Source organism: Elgaria multicarinata, chromosome 16 (genome assembly GCF_023053635.1).
Source record: "Elgaria multicarinata webbii isolate HBS135686 ecotype San Diego chromosome 16, rElgMul1.1.pri, whole genome shotgun sequence".
Taxonomy (NCBI): domain Eukaryota; kingdom Metazoa; phylum Chordata; class Lepidosauria; order Squamata; family Anguidae; genus Elgaria; species Elgaria multicarinata.
In genome coordinates, this window is record NC_086186.1 from 23,540,091 (window position 1) to 23,563,753 (window position 23,663).

A 23,663-nucleotide genomic window follows, 5' to 3' on the forward strand; every position below is an offset into this window, starting at 1 on the left:
ATGAGTTGCTTTACATTCTGTACATTTGCCTGTCTTGCCAACAGTAATCCATCAATTCTATCCTGCTGCATGTTTCACTCGTGGTTTGATCCAGCCAGGGAAGAGTGCATGGACTGTCGAGTTTCCCCCCTCTATCCTCCTCCCCATGCCTGCACAAGAGATGCTGCTTCTCGGTTGCCACCCAGCCCTCTCACATATATTTCTACAATACTCATCTCTACTAGGGAACAATTGCCTTAATCCTGGGATGAAAGGGAGGGTGTGTTCAGCGATGTCTTTTTAACAGGAACTGAATTTACAAGCAAAATAGGACTGGTAGGACTTTAGCGCTAATTATCGCTGTGATGACATCAGCCTGTGGTTTTTCATTTTGTTTTGTGTTAGGGATTCCTAATTGTTTGCAAAACGTGTTCTGAGGTTGGCGACACTTGCCAGTACTTGCTCTGAGCTGTTTTAGAGTTTGGTGTGTTTCTCCCCTTTCTTTTCCAAATCCCACAGACGCGAGTGCATTTGAACTCTTTTGCTTTCTTTCTTTTTTTAGGTAAGGATTGTTAGAGGGCACAGGGAGCTAGGGTGGATGGGGCAGGGAGAGCTGAAACCAAGCGGTTAACGAATCGGTAAAACTGTACTAGGACTGTTTCAGTCCAGTTATCTTTAACTTATTACATTTCTATTCTGTTTTCAAGGAACAGAAGGTGGCTTAGATGGTCCTCCTCTCTATTTTATCCTCAAAACAGCCCTGTGAAGTAGGTTAGGCTGAGGGTCAGTGGCTGGCCCATGGTCACCAAGTGAACTTCATGTCCAAGCAGGGACTAGAAGGTGGATCTCCCAAGGCCGGGTCCACTACACCACACAAATTTTCTTTGAAATGGTAGCTGTCTTGAAGGCAAGTTGGGGAGGGATCATTATAATCAAGCAGCTAGGGAAACAGCCTGCACGTATCCCACGGCACCAAGGCCTAGTTCACACAGACGAGGTGATTCATGTTCCCCCAGCTGTATAACTTCATCTGCCGGTGGGTGGTTACATAACTGAAGGCGCTTACACATGAACAAGAAAACAACTCCCTGCATGTAGAAATTCCCACAACAGGAAGAAGAGTCCTAACCTAGCCTGAAGAAACTGCTTTATCAGACTATTTGCCTGCCTAGTCCGCAGTAATTTCTGCTCCAGCCTCCCCCAATTTGACAGCCTCTTGATGAGTTGGACTGCCAACTCCCACTGTCTCCAGCTGGCTGACTGGTAGTGGCTCTCCATCGTCTTTCTTACCACCTGCTTCCTGATCCTTTCCCTGGAGATGCCAGGAACTGAAGGGACCTTGCTGTCTTCATCATGGGCCTCAAGGCACCATCATCCAGGCACTGATGAGACCCACACCTGATTTGCTCCAGCAGGGGGGCTGTATCATGTGCTCTTGAGACCATAGATTGGATCTGCAAAGAATGGCTGGGTTTGCACAACAAGCTAACCCACACTCAGTGGTTGAGTGTGGGTTGTTGTTGAACCATCGGTTGTTTGTTGAACGGTGGGTTCGTGTGTTGTCTGAACCCAGGACATTTTCCACAGGATGGCTTGTTAACCATGCAGTGTGGCTTATTTTTCTTGAACCAGTCACTTTGAAAATCCACGGTATGTTTTGGGGTTGCTCAGGGTGGTAAACAAGCCTAATAGGAGTCCCTTAAATTGGGGGCCATGCTGAAGATTTGATTAGAAGTCAGTGATCCCCAATCTTTTTAGGTGGGCCCATTTTGAATTTTGAGAATATCCTGTGGGCACTCTCACAAAATGGCTGCAATAGAGGGGTTTGCCTATTCATTAAAAGGCTACCACGGTGGGCATTGCCAGTCATGAAATACTCATTTCCCAAAAGGCATGCTGGTGAGATTAAAAGAAAGATAACTTGTCTAAGAACTGAAGTACAAGGCAGAGGGAGGGGATGGGGGCAGGCCTCCAAAACCAACTCCTTTGAAGCCAAATTTAAGATGGTGCTAGAGGGACACACTTCACTTTGTCACTTGCCAGTCTCCCAGTAACTTTTCTTCTTAAGTCAAATAAATATTAAATAAATAAAAACCAGGCACAGGGAGCCTGGCCAGAGAGAGGTGTCTGTGACCACATTGTTACCTGCAGTCACCACACTGAAGGCCCCAGGATTAGATGTTCCTAGTGGCCTGGTTGAGCATCTCAGTTCTCCAGTTGCCTATTCCTGATTATTTGGTTTTAGTATTACTACAGATATATTCGTTAATCCTTTATTTAACCTTATGTTAAACAGAAATCCTACCTAAATCCTACAATGTAAGTTACCAAAACACACACACACACACAGAGAGAGAGAGAGAGAGAGAGAGAGAGAGAGAGAGGGGGAGGGAGAGAGAGAGAATTGAACGAAATGGTGAAGGAATTATGTATCGGGCATTTTGGTGTGGAATTATATATGAGGCATGAAATTTACACATAAATAATATCTGGTACCAGGTTTGAGAGAGACTGCCCAAAGCCTCTTTGTGTATTTGAGCGCAGAATTTGGCTTCTACTTGTTCCTCTCGTGGACGCAAACCTTCCTTGTTAGGAAATCTGCAAACTTTGTGAGCCCACAATACCTCACATAGCACTGTACACAGCAACAAAATGTGGAAATGGGGCTATCGATATAAACAGCCCCAATGAGTGATTAAATATAGAATACCTGGAAACCGCTTCGGCTGAAGAACAGGGTAAAAAGGTTCAAATAAATAAATAACCTGAAACCTGCATTACATAACACCTAGTTAGAATCTAACACATTTAGGGCTGTGCCTCTCCCCCCCCCCCAAAAAAAAATCTTAAGAATCCGACGATGAGATTTTCATGACATTATCTGCTTCCCCTCTCGTTCTCCCCCCCCCCCCTTTTTGGAAAATCCTGCTTGATGAAGAGATCTGGAGATGTCGAAAGCTTGCCCACAATTTTGTGCATATTTAGTCGGATCGAATGATACGCCAGCCCCAGGTTAATAGCCTGCAGGGTTACAATCTAAAAAGGCATGACCCACAAGGAAGAAGGGAAGGGAAGAGGAAAAAATTAGGTAGGAATTCACCAGGGCTGGTGCATTGACCCTGTTTCACATGCATCTCCCCCTTCACAGCCTGTTCAATTGAGGCTGCTGCTGATAGTTGAAGAAGAAACAGCGTATTCCTTTGGGGAAATAGTCATCCTGTCACATGTTGCAAGTAGTTCACCTCCGATATGCGTCTCCCTTGCTACATCCAATGGGAAAAGGTCCCAGTATCTATTCCATAGTCAAGGAGAAACCTGTTCAGAGAGTTTTAAAGTTCACCAAAAATAACCTTTTTGTGATGTGGCTGCTACTCCAGCATTTCCTGTGAAGGCTTCTAACTGGATGGAGAACCACGTATCTGTCATCTCTAGAAGAGTTATTGGAATGAAGCCGGCCATAATGTTTGGCTCCCTGTGTAGCTGGAGCTGACAAGATCCATGTATTTATTTGCCACGTGGGACTATTCTCATCAGAGGTTGGACATGTAATAAGTAAGCAGAAATATCTCTCTCCCAGCCCCCTCAAAAAGAGAATTTGGAAATAGCCGTGTTTGTGTGTCTGTGTAGAAAATTGCCAAAAGCACTGTGTAGAAAATTGCCAAAAGCATTCACCACAGAACATTCTCAAAGGAATTGCTTACATTGGCCATTTCTACACCTGCCTTTTTTTCCAGGGATCGTCCTGGGAACATCCCTGTGCATGCAGATTTATTTATTTATTTATTTATTTATTTTTATTTATTTATTACATTTTTATACCGCCCAATAGCCGAAGCTCTCTGGGCGGTTCACAAAAATTAAAACCACAATAAAACAACCAACAGGTTAAAAGCACAATTACAAAATACAGTATAAAAAGCACAACCAGGATAAAACCATGCAGCAAAATTGATATAAGATTAAAATACAAAGTTAAAACAGTAAAATTTAAATTTAAGTTAAAATTAAGTGTTAAAATACTGAGAGAATAAAAAGGTCTTCACCTGGCGACAAAAGCAGTATAGTGTAGGCGCCAGGCGGACCTCTCTGGGGAGCTCATTCCACAACCGGGGTGCCACAGCAGAGAAAGCCCTCCTAGTAGCCACCTGCCTCACTTCCTTTGGCAGGGGCTCACGGAGAAGGGCCCCTGTGGATGATCTTAAGGTCCGGGCAGGTATATATGGGAGGAGGCAGGGATGACACACAGGGGATCCCAGGAGCAGGCGGGATGATCCCTCCATTTTCCTGGGATAATCCTTAGGTGTAGAAGGGGCCCTTGATAGTGTGAATGATGAAAAACCGGCGCATTATCGCCGTTGCACTACTCTCTCTTGCACCTGCTTAAAAAGCAATACCCAAAAGCATTAAGGTATGACTTTGTGAAACAGACTCTTTTCAACCCCTCCTCAAAATGCCAGTCAGTGTCCTCAGGTGCTCTGGTCATCTCAATGAACTCAATTTCTGCCTGCCATTTTTTAATGCAGCCTGGAGGCCTTCCAGCTTCCTCTGTTTCTCTCCAGACACGAGAGAGTTACCGTGATGTGGTCTGTGACAAGAACATTTCCATAGTCTGTTTTGGGTGAATTAACCCACCTAGAGTCAAATCCTCACACTAATTCATGCTGGTGATGGACTTTTAATTGGGGCAGGTGGGAAGGAAAAAACGCGTTTCTGGATTTTGTTTAATGAAAACCATCTACCCTTTTAAATTTTAAACAGTCCACCTGTATTTATCCCCGCAAAGAACTCCAAGCATCTGCCACTGAACTAACAACAAAAGATACTTTTGCTTTTAAAACTTTGATGGATGTTTTATTTTTAGCAAAAACATTTTGCTAAGCAATATATGCAAAACTGTGGCTTGCTGAAATCTACAATGAGATTTCTTTACCCTGTATGAGGAATTTGTCTGTGCAAACATTGTGGACAGTCCTTTTTTTAAAAAAAATAAATATTTCAAGTGTTGCTTCATGTTAACTTCTTTAACTTGAGCAGCCTATTTTTAATGTATGTATTTATATTTTTTCATAAGCGAATGCTGAAAAGCATCCATTAAATGCATTTTAAGCAGTACACGATTCTATAAAACGTATCACAGCATACCCCCCACATACTTGAATTCAAAATAATGAAAAATAGCATTTTGTGTTTGAATAAACTAAATGAGCAGTTTATTTTTGCCTCATAAAATACAGCAATGTGATGTTCTGAAGTAGCGTATCTCTTAAGGCATTTTGGTTCAGTTTAATGATAGTAGTTTAGATGTTTGAATGAAATCTTTGCTAGACCGGCAAGCCACTTTTAGCTGTCCAGTTACGAGAATTTAGATAAAATATTTGGGTTGTGTGTGTCTTGTTGAAAATCTGCAGTAAGTTGGCATTTTAACTCAGGAGTGACATGCTTTAGGTTTGCAAGGGGTCTACTTTGTTTTCCACTAGAACCCAGGGTTGAACTGGAGAGCAACTGGAGCCAGGTACAAAATAGTGGTTTAGGAAGGTAGACATAGGCCCGTTCAGACAACACGCTAAACCATGCTGCTTATCCACAAAATGGTTAATGGAATGCATTCTAAACCATGCTGCTTAACCACAAAATGGTTAACAAAATGCATTATGCATTCCATTAACCATTTTGTGGTTAAGCATGGTTTAGCGTGTTGTCTGAACGGGGCCATAGAATTGAGGAACAAGATGTCTCTGAGCACGTACTTAGCCCAGGAATTCGTTTTCAGTACCAAAACTGGATCTCATGCCCAGAAATGACTCCTATCCCACCCCAGGCTTCCCTGATTTTAGCAACCTAATTTAGGAGGGGAAAGGGCCTCCCCCCCCCTTTTTTTTTTTTTGGCTGATAAACCGTTGGGAGTTGGACATCCTTCCCATTCTACTGCAGATCAGCCAGAGGATCTACTAATACAGTGGTTCTCAACCTTCCTAATGCAGACCCTTTAATACAGTTCCTCATGTTGTGGTGACCCCCAACCATAAAATTATTTTCGTTCTTCTCTACACGATCCATTGTCATTGGATGGTTTGCTAATGAAAATAATACATAACAATGGCTTTAATAATACAAAAGATGATACATGACATAGTTCAGTCAAAACAGTTTCCTAAGACCATCGGAAATATGTGTTTTCCGATGGTCTTAGGCGACCCCTGTGAAAGAGTCGTTCGACCCCCAAAGGGGTCCCGACCCACAGGTTGAGAACTGCTGTACTAATAGATCTTGATCTACTTTCTGCCTTCCCAGTTTTAACCAGTCGCCTCAGTCAAGCAGTTGATAGAAGGACAGTTCATTGGCAGATCTTTTAAAGCTTATTTCTGCCTGGAGTGCCGTTTTGCTTGGTAGAAAGGTGGGGTGCAAATCAAATAAGTTAATGAACAATAAATAAATAATTTGATTATTTATTTATACTTTGGTCCAAGTATTATGTTCTAAAGAATAACCCCACCCGCCACCATCACTGAGCAACACTGCCAACGGAAGCTAAAGGGATGTTAATTCTGGAGAACCTCGAAGAATCCTCATCATAGAATGGAAACATGGAAGGATGGGGTTGTCCTTGAAATGAATTTGGGTTAAATATCATTCTGTGGCTGTGGCAACCTTTCCAAATGCTATGCAAGCGGCAGCAGTTGTATACCAACTTGAGTTTAAAGCAAAGAGAGATAATTGCTTGGGATTCTTCGCACCCGGAACGGCAGTGTGAATAAAAAGCTTTAAATAAGTCCTTAGCAGGTTAAAAAAAATATCATCCAGAAAGCTTCTAATTATGGTTTAATTATCAGGAACAAAAGTAAACCATTCAGTATTTTGATGCCTGCTGTTATGACACTTTTCCCCCTTCCCGTGGGTTCCTCCTCACTGAAGTGGCTGCCGTTCTCCCCTATCCCATCCTCTTCCTCTTTTTTATTAAGTTGGTTTGGTAAAGAAGAGGAGAATTTACCACAAGACTGGATAGTGGTGGGAAATAGGAGACATTACTGGGAACCACTGGAAAATGGTCTCGGAGAGCTACTTAAGAAGGAAAGCGTATTTGCCGTGCACTTGCATAGGGGCCCGTTAGCATTTACATTTAAATTAATATTCATAATATCACAAGCTTAATTTGCATTTCAGCTCTGGCTGTGAATCATCAGAAATGGGAGAAAGAGGGCCCATCTACACCAAGCAGATATTCCACTATGAAAGTGGTATGAAAGTGGTATATAAAATGCAGGAGCCACGTTACTGCTTTATAGTGGTATTGAAGCACACTGACAACTGTTGGAGCCCATTGACACATACCATATAACGCTTTCATACCACTTTCGTAGTGTTATATCCTGCTTGGTGTAGATGTGTCAATGGGCCCCAACAGTGCACTTCATTACAACTATAAAGCAGTAGTGTGGCTCCTGCCTTTTATATACCGCTTTCATACCTCTTTCATAGTGGAATATCCTGCTTGGTGTAGATGAGCCCAGAGAGAGAGAGAGAATATCCCAGTTTGCTTTCTTCTCTACCCAACCTCTCTCCTGTTGTTCTTGTATTTACTCTCCCCTGCACTGGTTCTCTAGCTGGATTTGAACCATGCAGACCTGTCTTCAGAATTAGGCTATGCCATGAGTGGGTTGCTCAGCTTCTGTCTTGCAGGAGTGTTGTGAAGTACTGGTGGGCTAAATCTGTGCACTCCGCCCTTCCCTTCTCAGAAAAAGGTTCAGGTCTACTTGTGCAGGACAGGGATTTTCTAGCTGCTTCAGGATGGTGTGCTTAGGGTGTGTTCCCAAACACGCTAGCAAAAGTGCATAGCCCCAGGTACTTGCGTAAGGATGATTTTGGAATAGGTAATCTCTTCACATGCCTTCCACCCTTTTATGTACAAAGAGGAGTAAATATCTACAGAGTTCATGGAGGGCAATCAGCAGTATCTCACAACCATTTCCTTCTGCCGTGTCTTTATTTATTTATTTATTTATTACATTTTTATACCGCCCAATAGCCGAAGCTCTCTGGGCGGTTCACATGGGTCTTTCATCCCATAAGTCCAAGCAAATGCTTTCCAAAGTGCTTTTTATATTGTATTGTGTATTTGTGCTTTTAACCTGTTGATTGTTTTACTATGATTTTAATTTTTGTGAACCGCCCAGAGAGCTTCGGCTATTGGGCGGTATAGAAATGTAATAAATAAATAAATAAATTGTTGACTATGCCTCACTGTTTCCTGGAAGTAACTGGCCCAAGAGAGGAACAGGTTCTTTCTAACAGGATTGACATTTATTGATGTTCCTAAAAAATAATAAATTAATAAAAGCAAAGGTGCAGTTTATTTCTTTTTATTTATTACATTTATATCCTGCCTTTCCTCCAAGGTCTTCATGGCTAGCAGACATGAAGTGAAATCTTACCTTACAGGGTGGTTGTATGCATTACTAAGGTCCTGTACGTGGGTAACTATATAGTCTACATGAAGCACTTAGAACATTTTAAAACACACTTAATAAATACAGTAAATACAGTAATAAATACAATTCTTATATGATGTGCAAACAGTTACAGAAACCTCGTGTTGTTGTTTTCTTGAAAAAGCGAGTCTTCCAAGACTTATACAAGTTGTATAAAACTTGTATAAATCCCTTTTTTCTTTTCATAAGTGAAATCAGGCAAAGTTTATGTACACAGCTTGGCTGTTGCCTTCTGAATTCCCTACATTTTTTGTTGAAATACTTGGTTAGATGAGGATATTTTTTTCCGAGCAGGGGAGGGAGAGGGGAAAGGAAGACCTGGATATCGTTTTACAAGAAAGGGAAGGATCTTTAAAAATAATAATAATAAAAACAATCCCACACTTGGCAACACGGCGTCTGCCCGCATGCAAATGGCAATCGGCCAACCTTGGCGGAGGCTGTGGTCTTGGTATGCCAGAAGTCTTACCCTGCTGGGTGTACATTTTTCATTCCCTCCAACTGACTGTTTCTTCACCTGATTGTTCCGTTTCAGCCTTGCAGAAGTCATGGTGTTTTGGAAGCGATAAGAACAATTAGCTTGTCCAAACTGTAAGGCAGATCCAGCAAAGTGTGACAGACCTTAAAAAGGTGGCCAGAAACCTTAACAGAGAAAGAAAGAAAGAATTCCTGAAAAGTTTGTGCTTTGACATAGACTGCTGCCACATCCTCCTTGGAGTTGTAATTTACTAAGAGGACCTCCCCTGACGTAGTTTTGAGTTAGAAAGACAAGAAAGCTTCCCTGCTTCTTAAACTGGCGCCTTTGCTTTTATTAATTCATTATTTTTTTAGGAACATCAATAAATGTCAATTCTGTTAGAAAGAACCTGTTCCCATTTAATTGCATTTTGAATACTTTCTGAAACGTAGGAGACTCAAGAGTGTGTTTTGTGGTTTGAAGCGTTGCACTCATTGGTGCCAGATTTGGTGGGAATTGATGGAGTCAATTGACCCATGGTGTTTGTGTGGTGTCTTCTTAATTATTATTATTTTTTTGTGGTGCAAAGTGATTACACTAATAAGCGCACATCATGGCGCATAATGCTCTCTAGGTATCATGAGCTGAGTTCTTTAGAGGCATGGTATGTGTGTGTGTGCCTGTGGCTTTGCTTGATATCCTTGTGTAAACGGGAAATCTCGTTACCGTACTAAATCTTACGTTTTGGCACTCGTGGGGAGCGGCAATCCATCTGCTTGCAAGACGCGCTGTCTGGAGTTGCTAAAGAAATCCCTTAATAGCCTTGGAGACTTCTAATATTTACGCACATTCAGATCAGGCACAGCTCAATGCAGTCTAACAAGTCTGGAATCAGAGCAGAGAGCCCTTGTAATGTCAAGTTAACACCAGTTCACTGTTCCAACCACTTGTTCAAAGCAATACTGGGAATGGCCATAAGGTATCTTTAGCCTGATGTGAAAGGGGAAAAAAAAACTAGCTGCCTCCCATGGCAGGATTCGCAAACATTCGAACTTCTCGAGGGAGAAAGTGTCAGCAAAGGAATGTTGATATACTGCACAACTCCCGTGAGCTAAGTAAAAAGGGTTGTGGGACTGTAGGCCAGTAGTAGAGCACATTCTTTGCATGCACAAGATTGCTAGGTTCAATCCCCGGCTAAAAGAATGAGGTAGCAGGTGATAAGAGAAACCTCTGCTTGAGATAAGTAAGCTTCTTCGGGCAGATTGGCTAGGGGAACCTCTCCTCAGAGAGGAAGGACAGACAGTGTTGCTGGAGTAACTACCACTCTTTGGAGGCATAAATCTTAAAAAACGAGAGACCTTGTGAGGTCATGCCTGAGGTGGGATTTCAACCTGGGATTTAGCCTGAGATGGAAGAGACGGGATTGGATCCAGGATTTGTCTTCCGCAAGGGAAGGGACGTTTCTTGTCCCTTCCTCTTGTGGAAGGTCCCTCTGCCTGATTTTTGGGGATCCGCCTCCCGCCATTCAGGAGAGGCTAACGACTCTCTGTAAAATTTCAAGGAGCTGCCATGGGGAGGAGGGGGCAGGGAAGTCCGCTTTGGCCAGCGCAGTTGAACCAGCTTAAATCTGAGTCCAACCTTGTATGTTCACAAATTCTCACATGTCACTTAAAAATTGGATGTTGGTTGATGACCTCTATCAACCGCATTGAAGCATGACCGATAATTGTGCTTCAGGTATGCCGAAGCAATATACCTCTGAATGTGAGAAGATGACACTTGCATCCTCTGTTAAAGAAGCTAGACTTGATATTGCTTACCTACGTGTGTCCAGGATAGACAGTTACAGTTCTTCTAGGTGGGACTGCCTTTTAAAACCACTTGGGAACTCCAGTTGGTCCATAATGTGGTGGCCGGACTTTTGTCTGACACTTGTCAATTGAAGCCTGTAATGCCTATCTTGTGTAATCCATTGGTGGATTGTTTCTGGGTTCAATTTAAAGTGCAGCTTTTGGCCTTTAAAACCCTGTGTGCTCCAGGACCAAGTTACCTCAAGGACCATCCCTGCTCACACAGGCTTTTCTGTGCTTTAAGATGAGTTTCAGAGGTCTTGTTCCCTTTGCTACCATTTTGGGCTCATGAGAGATGGACCTACTCAATTGTAGTGCTTTAGCGCTGCTATACTCTTTTGGCAGTGATACGTCAGGCTCCTTCTTAGATTTCCTTCCATCAGAAGTGAAATGTGTTCGCTGGGCATTGAATATTTAATTTCACTGCTGCCTAGTTTGTTTTTGAAATGATTTAAAATGCTGTTTTTACTTTTAAAACTCTCATTTACTGTATTTGCTTCTTGCCACGTGCCCTGTATTTTATTTTATTGCAAAAAGAAAGGGGGTGGAGGGGAAACTACAAAATATTATGAAATCACTATGAATGCTCTAGGAATAGAGGAGCAAAATGTAATTAAATAAATTGATAAAGCAAAGTATAAACAGATAAATGTTACATCATTGTCCTCCTCCGGGTGCCTACTCCGAAGGAAGCTCGGAGGATGGCAACAAGAGAAAGGGCTTTTTCTGTGGTGAAACAATCTCCCTGACGAGGCCCGCCTGGTGCCAACATTATTATTTTTTCGGCGCCAGGTCAAGACTTTTCTCTTCTCCCAGGCATTTAGCAATATGTAATTAGCTTGCGTTTATTTTTGTATGTTTTTGTGATTTTACATTTTTGTACAGTTTTTAAGTGTTTTTATCCTATGTAAACCGCCCAGACAGCCTTGGTTATGGGGCGGTATACAGATGATGATGATGATGATGATGATGATGATGATAATAATAATAATAATAATAATAATAGTAGTAGTAGTAGTAGTAGTGTTTCTGTGGCCTCTACCTTTTGCAATGGGTCCCTTTATTAATCCTGCTCTGTTACCTTTGCAGTGTGCCCCAGCTCTTGTGGCAAACACGCTTGCACAGACCAGAACGAATGTTGCCACCCGGAGTGCTTGGGAAGCTGCACTGCACCAAACAACAGCTCTGCGTGTCTGGCGTGTCGCAACTACTACCATGACGGAAACTGCATCCCCACCTGCCCACCCAACACCTACAAGTTCGAGGGCTGGCGCTGCATCACGAAGGAGAACTGCTCCAGGACTCTCTCCTCCGAGTATGAGTACGAGAGCTTTGTGATCCATGACGACGAGTGCGTGCCGGACTGTCCTCCTGGATTCGTGCGCAACGATACGCAAAGGTAGCACATGAACACACGCGCGCACAAACACACAAGTATTCGAGGCAGTAAGCCTGTGTGCACCAGTTGCTGGGGAACATGGGTGGGAGGGTGCTGTGTTCTGCCTTGTTGGTCCCTGGCCAGTGGCTGGTTGGCTACTGTGTGAACAGAGTGCTGGGCTAGATGGACCCTTGGTGTGATCCAGCATGGCTCTTCTTATGTTCTTAAGAATTCAATTTGCGGTGTTATTTGAGAAGTTGGAGCTGGAGAGGGGAGAGAACAACTTCAAATTCTGGGCATAGCCATCCATGTGTGCTTTTAAATACTTTGAAGTTGGTTTAAAAAGGTATTATACCTGCGACAGGAAACACTGAGCTGCAATGGTGTGGAGAATGTGGATAGAGAGACATTTTTCTCCCCCTCTCAAAATACTAGAATCCAATGGGGACATCCCCTGAAGCTGGTCGGTGGGAGATTCGGGACAAATAAAAGGAAAGACTTCTTCACACAGCGCATAGTTAAATCATGGAACTCACTACCACAAGATGTAGTGATGGCCACCAATTTGGATGGCTTTAAAAGGAGGTTGGATCAATTCCTGGAGGAGAAGGCTATCAATGGCTACTAGCCCTGATGGTTGTGTGCTACCTCCAGTATCCGAGGCAGTAAGCCTGTGAGCACCAGTTGCTGGGGAACATGGGTGGGAGGGTGTTGTTGCACCATGTCCTGCTTTGTTGGTCCCTGGTCGACAGTTGGTTGGCCAGTGTGTGAACAGAGTGCTGGACTAGATGGAGCCTTGTTCTGATCCAGCAGGGCTCTTCTTATGTTCTTATGTTATTAACTTGCATTGGCCCTTAGCCAGCAGCATCTGGGCTAGAGCGAGAGACTGGTGAACAAGCAGATTGAATGGCGAAGCAGAGGAGCAGCTGCGGGGGGTCTTGTGAGCAGGCTCCTGCTGTGGTGAGAGCCCTTGGCCGGTTACCCGACCATGCCTCCTCTTGACGCCAGCTCTGATCTGAAGTCTGGCTGTACATACAGACCCAAAGATGTGAGGCTAGCATGGAAAATAGTAGCTCTGTTCAGATATTTGGTGACCCCAAATCCGGGCACAGTTTTCTTCTCTCTGTTGAGCTGGCCTGCTGGGTGTGTGTGTAGCCTCGTTCTTGAGTGTTGCGAATGACCCTTGAAGGCGTTGTGTGCGAAGTGGCCCGTAAGGTTTTTTGGGCATCAGAGCATTTTCTGTGCTCTCCGAAGTGTTCCATTTAAACTTTGGTGAGACATTCTGGAGGATGACCATGTTAGTCTCTTGTGACAAAAACAGAGAAATGTGTAGTAGTGGAGAGAGTTTTCGTGGGCCAGAATCCTCTTTCTCAGAGGCACAGTGTCCAGGATGGCCACACCTTGAGAGGAGAAGAGGTTCAGGGACTGACTTTGTTTAAACCCTACCTGTGCACACCCAAGGTAAGAGGCCTTTTGAAATCTCTAACGGTGGGGTTCTGACTTTGCCATTCCGCCTCTCTTTTCCGCTCTAGGTAAGCCTCATCTTTTTACTACAACTCTGTTAGATTGACCTAATTTCTGTTAGATTAAGATAAGGGAATTTTGTGTTATTTTCTGGGAAGTTTTCCAGGTAATACTGAGTATGCGAGTCAGGTTGCCCTGAAAGAGGGCTGAATACCAGGAACAGTTCTGGGTCCAGCACATTTGCTCACCTGGAAAGGCTTTGGCCTGCGGTGGGATGGATGTTGTCTGCTGTGGATTATTCACAACGCTAAGGGCGCAATCTTATGCACTGTGCTCCTGATAGACGCAAGGGTTCTGAATTCAGAGCCTGGAAAGGTGAGAGGAGGGCGGAGGTAATTTCACATCCATTCCTCCGTTTAAAGTACCAAAAGGACCTCTGAGCTAGTCTAGCCAATTTATGCTTTGGTGGGCAGTGAGGGTACTTGATAGGTCATGGGATATTGTGTATCCTGGCCCCTTCCCGCCCATCAGCATGGCCCCTTAACCCCCCTGCCATGACACAGGCTCTGAACACCAAGCCTGGCCGCGGCTACTCCCTGCTCAAGCCAAGCACCACCGCTTGATACGCCTGAGGCGAGGGATAAAAACCACCTTCCTCCAAACTATGTGGAGAAAAGCTTCAAATGGAAAAGCTTCAAATGGAGATTTAAATGGAGAAGGATTTCAATATATAAAATAAAACACTGTGAGTTATATGTGCTGAGGTGAATGATTGTCAGAGTGGGTGCTAAATGTGTAAACTTCAGATGATAAATGCCAAACAGACACGTGGGATTTTTGTGGTAGTTAAAAACAAAATAATTAAAATTTATTTTTAAAAGTTCACAAGCTTTGTTTCAAATAAAACATTTAAAACCCTTTTTGAAACCTTTCATCCAAGCCTTTCACTCATTCACATACACGCTTTCCTTTCTCTCACACAATCACTCTTGAGCTTTCTTTATTATCAGTATTGATTAATATACATCCACTACGTGCACACCACACTCCAAAGACACCACTCTCTACCCTGAACCTCCAATTTCCCAGAATTTAAGTACTCTAAACACAGAGAGCACTAAAGACTCTAAGAGTACCCAAAAAGTCCCCCACAATCCCCTCCGTCATTCCCTTATATATCCCTCCTCCCCCTCCCCAGACATTCTAACTCCGCCCACTCAGGCCAACATTCTAAACTCACCACAGACTTACAAACCACAGACATACATTTGGGAACTGACTTTTGGGGTGTAACGCCACACACCCCTCTTCATTTTCCTTTTACGAGGATGCAGTTTTGACCTTGTAAGAGAAGCTTTTTGCTACAGCCGGTTGGGCAGATCTACGCTCACCTCCTCCATCCTGGGCACTGCCTTGGGGATCGCCGTCTCCGAGAACCTTGGCATTCTCATCAGTGGCTGATCTTTTAAAACACAACACACCAAAATTCTTCCTACAGACCTTTGATTTTGTTTATTTTTTATTTATTTTATAAAGGCTTTGGACTGTTTGCCTTGTATGTGGGCCGTGAGTTGAGTTCCTGATGACACCTGGCTTTTCTTGCTTTGGTGCAAAGCTGTCTAAACAAACCTCCCCTTTCCCGTAAGATTTTCTAGTTTACATACAGGTGCAACCAGTGATCTCTGCCCCTAGCTAGAAACCAAATGTTTACTGGGAAATGTTTTTCCTCGCCACTTATCTGACCACTTGTGTTTTCAAGCGATTAAAAACACTCATAAAAAAAAAAAGCAAACCATTGCTTATCTTATCCGAGTTTCAGTGTATTAATAGGAAAGATGGGCAGGAAGTGGAGAATCTAAAGCCAGTGAAATGCATGCTGTGTTTTTCTTTCTCCCCTCACCTCCCATGATAAAACACTAAGAGCTGCAAGTTGAAGGACTAAACATTCTTGCTGTGCTTTCTTGAATGGTTTCTGGCATGTATCAGCAGTGCCTTGTGCTGAAGTGTTTGAAATATGAGCTTGTTAATTCATGTAAAAGCACATGCGGGCAGCTGACTTGCAGAATCGCCATGTGACTCAGCCGGGGAGTCAGCTGACAAAAGCAAAAAAAAAAAAAAGAGAGAGAGAGGCAGGTCCCTGCCCCAAGGACTTCCAGTCTAAATTTTGACAGTTTTATTTATTTATTGCATTTTTATACCGCCCAATAGCCGAAGCGCCTTGGGCAAGTTGCAAAAATTAAAAACCATTCAAAGTATAAAACAAACAGTATAAAAACATGATATAAAATACAATATAAAAGCACAACCAGTATTTGGAGGCAATCCTGTGCATGTTTAGATAGAAAGAAGTCCTACCACTCCCAGCGCTTCTAGCTGCCTAATCATGCATAGGATTGTGCTCTTATCCCACAAAGCAAGGGAGGAAAAGGTGACAAAGAAGAAGTATGAACCCACATCGTTGCATGAACTTGCACTTTATTTCAGTTGCAGTTAGAAGAATAGAAACACAGAATTGTGGAGTTGGAAAGATGAACAGCCCCGTCCTATGTAGAGTTAGGTCTGCTGAAGCCGGCTAATTTCAAAGCCTTAGGTGTGCATTCTGTATTCTATTGAGCTGTTGGATCTACATGGTGTACTCAGACTTAAGCAAAGGGTTCATTATAAACAACTCGGGACCAAAATACCTAGTCTGCCCCTATATCTGCAGGTGATGTGATACGTATGGTATAGAACTGCCCCTATATATACCCAGTTAACCTTTAAGGCAGTGGTTCCCAAACTTTTTCAGGTAACCGCTCCCTTGGTTCCACACACTCATGCCCAGTGCCCGCTACCCTACCCTATAAAAATCATTATTCAGAATAGCGGTTTTCAACGATCCACTAAGGAAGATTATAACAATAAAATTCAAAACAGTAACAATTAATTGAATATTTATTCAAAATCCAATTACATTTTTTTACTTTATTCAATTAAACATAATTGATGAACTTGATACAGTGATATCATCTTTTCAAAGTCTGATAGTCATTTAGCAAGAATATTAGATACCACATTTAGTAACTAGGGTAGAGGACCTCACTATTCTGTAAATTCTTAATGTGATGGGTGGGCTTGATGAAGTGATACCAGTTTCCCAGTGTCTGGTTTAAAGTCACATAACATGAGTCTTAAATCACTACGTTTAGTAATCTGGAGTTGATTTCTTTGCTTGGAGAGAAGTAGGTAGACCACACTAAAACCACATTCCACCAAATATGATGTTGGAAATGCAACCAGGAGCTTCTGAACCACTCTTCATAGTGCAGGATAGCGATCAGAAATTTCCTTTTGTAACCAAAACTCCTGGTACGGAGAAGACCACCTCGAGCGTCCCCCTGCCGCCCTCTTGCCTCTTAGCGCCCCCCTATGCAATCCTACCACCCCCAAGGGGGCAGTACCGCCCACTTTGGGAACCACTGCTTTAAGGTCTTCAGAGGAGGCCTTTCTGGTCATTCCACAACCAAACAAATGTTACCACCAAACATTCGGAAACAGGTCTTCTCAGGCCGTAGGTAGACGGGGCGATCCCCGGGATTGTCCCTGTGCGTCCACATGACGCACAGGGGATCCCGGGAGCAGGGAATCCTTTGCCGTGGGATCTCACCCTCCCCTTCAAGCCCGCTTTTTCCACCGTCTCGGGATGATCCTGAGACCGCAGAACATGTGTGCCGGTGTCGTGGTTTTTCCCGGTTCCTCGTGGTTACTTGCGAGGAGCTGGGAACTGCGCACGGGGTGCAGAGCCCATCGGGGGTGGAGGAAGTGGGGAAATTCATTTAATTTTTTTTAAAAAACTTACCTTTTGCGCATGAGTGTTTGTGCGCGCTTCTTCTTCAAGAAAAAAAATGGTGGCCGCGACGTCCTCGAAATGTCTCAAGATCCTCACCCCTCCATCATGCTAGACCCAGTAGGTCTAGCTGAGGCCTCAGTTGTGGCATCTAACTTCTGGAATAACCTTCAGTTTGGTTCAGGAGAGAGAAAACGTGGTGTGTTTTAAATGCCCTCTGAAAAACACTTGTTTAAGCAGGCCTTCTGTGGCTTGTAATCAGGATACTGCTCTGTTTTATTGTTTTTGTATTGCTATTATTATTATTATTATTAATATTATATCTGAAATTGTTCTTAATAGTGTATGTTAAGCTGTGGTTTTAAATTGTTATTTGTAAACCGCTTTGGGGTTTTATTATATTAAGCAGCATATAAGTATAAATAATGAATTATAAGCAAAAAAAGGACTAACAGAATATTAAAACATATATTTTAAGCTAAATGTTTTGGCTTCCGCCTTCATCCATAGCTTTTCTATGGAGGGTGGAAACTGAAACGTTTAGCTTAAAGTATATATTTTACTACTCTGTTTTTAGTTTTTCTTTCTTATACATTTTATCTGAAGGCTGACTGCATCCAAAGTGGAGCCAGAGTCTCCTTGTTGCTTTGATGTTGTGTCACTTTACAGCAAACCCTCTCTCTCTATATATATATATTGTAACATTTACCTGTTCATTGTTAATCTTTGTTTATTTTAAATCCAATTAAACAGTGTGGGGATTGAGGCACTTGAAAGGGAAGGAAGCATGTAGGGTCTTCCAGTTGTCTCCCAACAGGTAGGTTACAAGCCACCCTCAGATAATAATAATAATATATTTATTTATTTGTTACCCGCCTCTCCCTCTGGATTGAGGCAGGGTACAACACAAATAAAAACACCATAAAATACATACAACTAATTCAAACATTTAAAACCAGTGCATCATTAAAAGCAGCACACCATTAAAAAAAAGCATCTTAAAATTCAACTGGGGAGTCAGTCTTTATGGGTTTCTTAAATTCTGGAAGACTGTTAAGTTGACGAATCTCTCCTGGCCAGCCATTCCACAAACTGGGAGTGTTTGGGTTGTGGTAGTGCTGCCACAGCTGTTGTGTTTTGTGGGGCGGGTGGACCCTTCCCTCCCCCCCGCCTCCCCCCCCCCCCCGGCAGGCATGACCATGGAAATGGATCCTGTGATGCAAATTAGGTTTCCAGGTGGGCCTGAGCTCTTGGCCAGTTGAAGACCACTGTTCCAGGAAGAGGTTGTGTGCATATGAGTCGGTGAGGTAGAGTTGTTTAGAAGAGCGACTTTGGAAGAGCTGAAGATTTGGATTGGAAATGTCACAAGTTATGCCCAGAAATAAGGGCAAAAAGGTAGAGTGGAACTGAGTCCCTAGAGAGCTTTAAAGGTAAAGAGAATCAGTTTGCGGATGTGGAACGGGAACGGGAAGCCCGCGCAGGGATTTGACGAGGTGCATCACGTGGTCTTGAGTGCCATCAACAGTTATTTAACTGTTTCAGGAGTTCTGGATATTTATTTATTTATTGCATTTCTGTACCGCCCAATAGCCAAAGCTCTCTGGGCAGTTCACAAAAATGAAAACCATTCAAAGTATAAATCAAGCAGTATAAAAGCATGATATGAAATGCAGTATAAAAGCACAACCAGAATAAAATCAGCAGCAGTGCAGAAATGCAATTTTGAGACACAAATTTAAACGGCAAAGTTAAAATTAAGTTTATAGACTGTTAAAATGCTGAGAGAACAAAAAAGTCTTCACCTGGCATCTGAAAGAATATAGTGTAGGTGGCCAGGCGAACCTCCTTAGGGGGCTCATTCCACAGCCGGGGTGCCACAGCAGAGAAGGCCCTCCACCTAGTAGCCACCTGCCTCACTTCCTTTGGCAGAGGCTCATGGAGGAGGACCCCTGAAGATGACCTTAGGGTCTGGGCAGGTACATATGGGAGGAGGCATTCCTTCAAATAACCTGCCCCCAAGCTGTTTAGGGCTTTAAATGTTAATACCAGCACTTTAAATTGGGCCCGGACCTGGATAGAAACACGCACAGCTCCATTTTTAAGCAAAGGTCTCCATTGGACATGGCCAAGTTTTTGTTGATCTTTTGGCACCCCTCTTCTTTTACCCAGCATGTTCTGCAGCCCCTGTGAAGGACCCTGCCCCAAAGTGTGTGTGCACGAGAAGGTAATGATCATCGACTCCGTCACGTCAGCGCAGTTGTTAGAAGGATGCACTGAGATCAAAGGGAACCTGCTGATCAACATCCGCCGTGGCAGTAAGTAGATGTTCCACCATGGAGGAGTTCACGAGCTCTGTTGGGGTTCCCAATGTGAAAAACGAGTTCTTGCCTTTTTTGTGTTCGTCGACACTGCTCTTGTTGCTTGGGAGAGGCCTTCTCCATTTTCGGTACCCTGCAAATTCCGTGACGCTGTATGGGAGAACATGGGGCGCTTTGTGTGAATGACAAGGTTTCTTTGGACACCCATTTATCTGTTTGTTTGTAATTTTTAATCTGCCCCATCGCTGGCATTCTCTGGGTGGATTACAAACAATACAATACAAATAGTTAAAAGGATACAGTGGAAAACCACAAACGGCACAGGAATAGATAAACATAAAGAGGAAGGAATAGCCAAAACATCTAAAGACGAAGTGTCTGTTACGCCCGGAGAGGTCTTCTCCTGGTTAGTGTGGGAAACGTGGCAATTAGAGGCTCTTCTCAGATTAGGGAAATGAAATTCCCAATGTATCCTCGAAGGAGGATCCCAAGATAAGGACTTCAAATGCAAACTTTGTAAGGAGAGAGAGAGAGAGGAGATGCCATGGCATTGCCATTTTAGGTTTTTTTGTAAGGCTGCATTTTGAAGTTGGCACCTCCTATCACACAGACGTTGGGTGGCATGTCTGTGGATTAAGGTATTTGCCCACTGGCAAAAGTTTTTCCTGCAGCGTACATGGTGCCCTCTTTAAATACTGGCGCCATGGCCCCCATCTCTCTGTTGCTCCGTGCGGTACTGGCCTTGTCTAGTACGTGTCTTAACAGAAAATGAGTGTTTAGTTAACGATTTGTCAGAGTGATGATTCATCCTTTGGGAAGATTCCAACTGACGCTAATCTTTAAAAAGTGTTACTCTTTTTTCCTTTCTTTCTTGAACTGCCTGCTTCAACCCTATTGAAGCAGAGCTGGAGGAAGCATCCAGGGTGGTACGGTATAAGTTTGTTGTGTTGAGTGGAGAGGCCAACTTTACCGGTGAACCCATGTTGGACACCCCATGTTTGTGGCTTCATTTTACTCTGATCGCTCATTTCAGCATTTGAAGTAGGGTTTTACATTGTGCCTTCAATCATATAAGTTAACTCATAATGGCTCCACGGTGGTTAAGCCAGAAAGCCAGGCTTTGTTCAGAAGACACCTTAAACCATAGCTTTAACCACGGTGGTTAAGCCAGAAAGCCAGGCTGTGTTCAGAAGACACCCTAAACCATAGCTTTAACCACGGTGGTTAAGCCAGAAAGCCAGGCTGTGTTCAGAAGACACCCTAAACCATAGCTTTAACCACGGTGGTTAAGCCAGAAAGCCAGGCTTTGTTCAGAAGACACCTTAAACCATAGCTTTAACCACGGTGGTTAAGCCAGAAAGCCAGGCTTTGTTCAGAAGACACCTTAAACCATAGCTTTAACCACGGTGGTTAAGCCAGAAAGCCAGGCTGTGTTCAGAAGACACCCTAAACCATAGCTTTAACCACGGTGGTTAAGCCAGAAAGCCAGGCTTTGTTCAGAAGACACCTTAAACCATAGCTTTAACCACGGTGGTTAAGCCAGAAAGCCAGGCTTTGTTCAGAAGACACCTTAAACCATAGCTTTAACCACGGTGGTTAAGCCAGAAAGCCAGGCTGTGTTCAGAAGACACCCTAAACCATAGCTTTAACCACGGTGGTTAAGCCAGAAAGCCAGGCTGTGTTCAGAAGACACCTTAAACCATGGCTTTCACCACAGTGGTTAAGCCAGAAATCCAGGCTGTGTTCAGAAGACACCTTAAACCATGGCTTTAACCACGGTGGTTAAGCCAGAAAGCCAGGCTGTGTTCAGAAGACACCTTAAACCATGGCTTTAACCACGGTGGTTAAGCCAGAAAGCCAGGCTGTGTTCAGAAGACACCTTAAACCATAGCTTTAACCACGGTGGTTAAGCCAGAAAGCCAGGCTGTGTTCAGAAGACACCTTAAACGATGGCTTTTACCACGGTGGTTAAGCCAGAAAGCCAGGCTGTGTTCAGAAGACACCCTAAACCATAGCTTTAACCACGGTGGTTAAGCCAGAAAGCCAAGCTGTGTTCAGAAGACACCTTAAACCATGGCTTTAACCACGGTGGTTAAGCCAGAAAGCCAGGCTGTGTTCAGAAGACACCTTAAACCATGGCTTTAACCACGATGGTTAAGCCAGGCTGTGTTCAGAAGACACCTTAAACCATGGCTTTAACCATGGTAGTTAAGCCAGGAAGTCTTGCTGTGTTCAGAAGACACCGTAAACCATGGCTTTAGCCATAGTGAATAAAGGAAATGCCTTATTCACCATGGTTAAAGCCACAGTTTAAGGTGTCTTCTGAACATGGCCTGGCTTTGTATAAGGTGACTTCTGAACGGGCCCAATTTGTCTTAATGGAGTTGCCTGGCACAAAATGTCTGAGATAAGCTACCTGGTTAAAAGCAGTGATACACTGGAGAAAGAGCCGTTCCTTTTGGCCTGAGTCATTCGACAACCCTAGGAATGAAACAATTTATTTTTCTTCATGTTGTGCTATAGCAAAGCCTGTAGGAAATATTTTCCTCAAAGAAGTGAGAGCAATTTTCCTAAAAGCTGTAGAGAATCTGCACTCCATTCAGTTTTCTATTGTAAACATTCCTACATGGACTACCCTGGTTATCCCAATTTAATTGCAGCCCCAAAGGTGGCCCTGTGAATGGTTGTCAAGCTGAATTTTTACTCACACTAAAAGGATTGTCAGTCTGTCAGGGCCTCAACAAAAGGACGGAGACAGTGGAAATTCTAGTATCCCAAGTTACCCAGTGAAGCTAAGTAATTTATTTATTTCAAACATTTCTTGGCAGCCTTTCAGGGCAGGAGCTTTCACAAGAGGGCTTACAACAATAAAATACATAAAAACAGTTAAAATATTAAAAGCAATAAAAATATAATAACAATAAAATAACCATTAAAAACAATAAAACTGACACCAAAACCAGAAAGAACAATAGCAGCGATAATAGTACTCGTCATGGGAAGGCCACGGTAAAATAAAACGTTTTTAAGGCCTTCTTAAATGCCCGCAAGGATGGTGCATGGCAGACCTCCGATGGGAGTTTGTTCCAGAGGTTTGGGGCCACTGCAGAGAAGGTCCTCTCCTGTGTGGACACCCACCTAATTGCTCTGATAGGTGGGCAGATTAGAAGGGCCTCTCTTTCTGATCTTAAAGCACGGGCAGGCTGATACGGGCGAAGGCAGCTCTTCAAGTAACTTGGTCCCAAACCGTTTAGAGCTTTAAAGGTGAAAAACAGCACTTTGAATTGGGCTTGGAAACACACCGATAACCAGTGCAGCTGGCGGAGTACAGGCATTATATGTTCAAACTGCTTTGCTCCTACCAGTACCAGTACTCTTGGTCCTACTATCAAAAGAAGTAGTACTTCCTGGGACTTACTGCTAGCACAATAGGAAATTAGCATATCCTGCAGCAGCTAGTAATGAGCAAATCACTTGTTTCTGAAACAGGGCAAGCCAGTGGGGTTTGTAGAACCCCTTTCCACTAGTTTCTGGAATTGCTGTTGCAACCTCTAGTTCTTGTTGTGCGAACGGTGGGTCCCGCTAGCACAACGGAAGCAACAAGAGACCAGTGGCAGTATTGGATACTGTCTCTATGTTCAGAAACAAGATATCTCTGAATAATTAAAGGCCTTGACTAAGCATTAGAAAGGACATTGACTATCATGTCCTACCTCTGAGATTTCAGAGCCTTCTGACTAGACTAGATGGTTCTTTGTTCTGAGCCTGTTCTTACGAACCTTCCATTTTAAAGAAAAATGCATACTTATTCTCTCCAGGATGGTCAGCATAACTTGAGACCATGTGGCCATAGTTCTTCTCGGTGGGACTTTTTCTACCAGCATTAATATGGTGAACTTTACATC

General features: G+C 43.4%; 1 protein-coding gene across 1 annotated transcript in view; it reads left to right on the top strand.

Moving 5' to 3' along the window:
• IGF1R (insulin like growth factor 1 receptor) overlaps nt 1-23,663 on the top strand; it is a 205,339-nt gene that overhangs the window by 138,576 nt on the left and 43,100 nt on the right. Inside the window, exons 3-4 of the mRNA XM_063142159.1 lie at nt 11,862-12,171; nt 19,610-19,755. Coding sequence (XP_062998229.1) covers nt 11,862-12,171; nt 19,610-19,755 — 456 coding nt within the window. The remainder of the gene's footprint in view (nt 1-11,861; nt 12,172-19,609; nt 19,756-23,663) is intronic.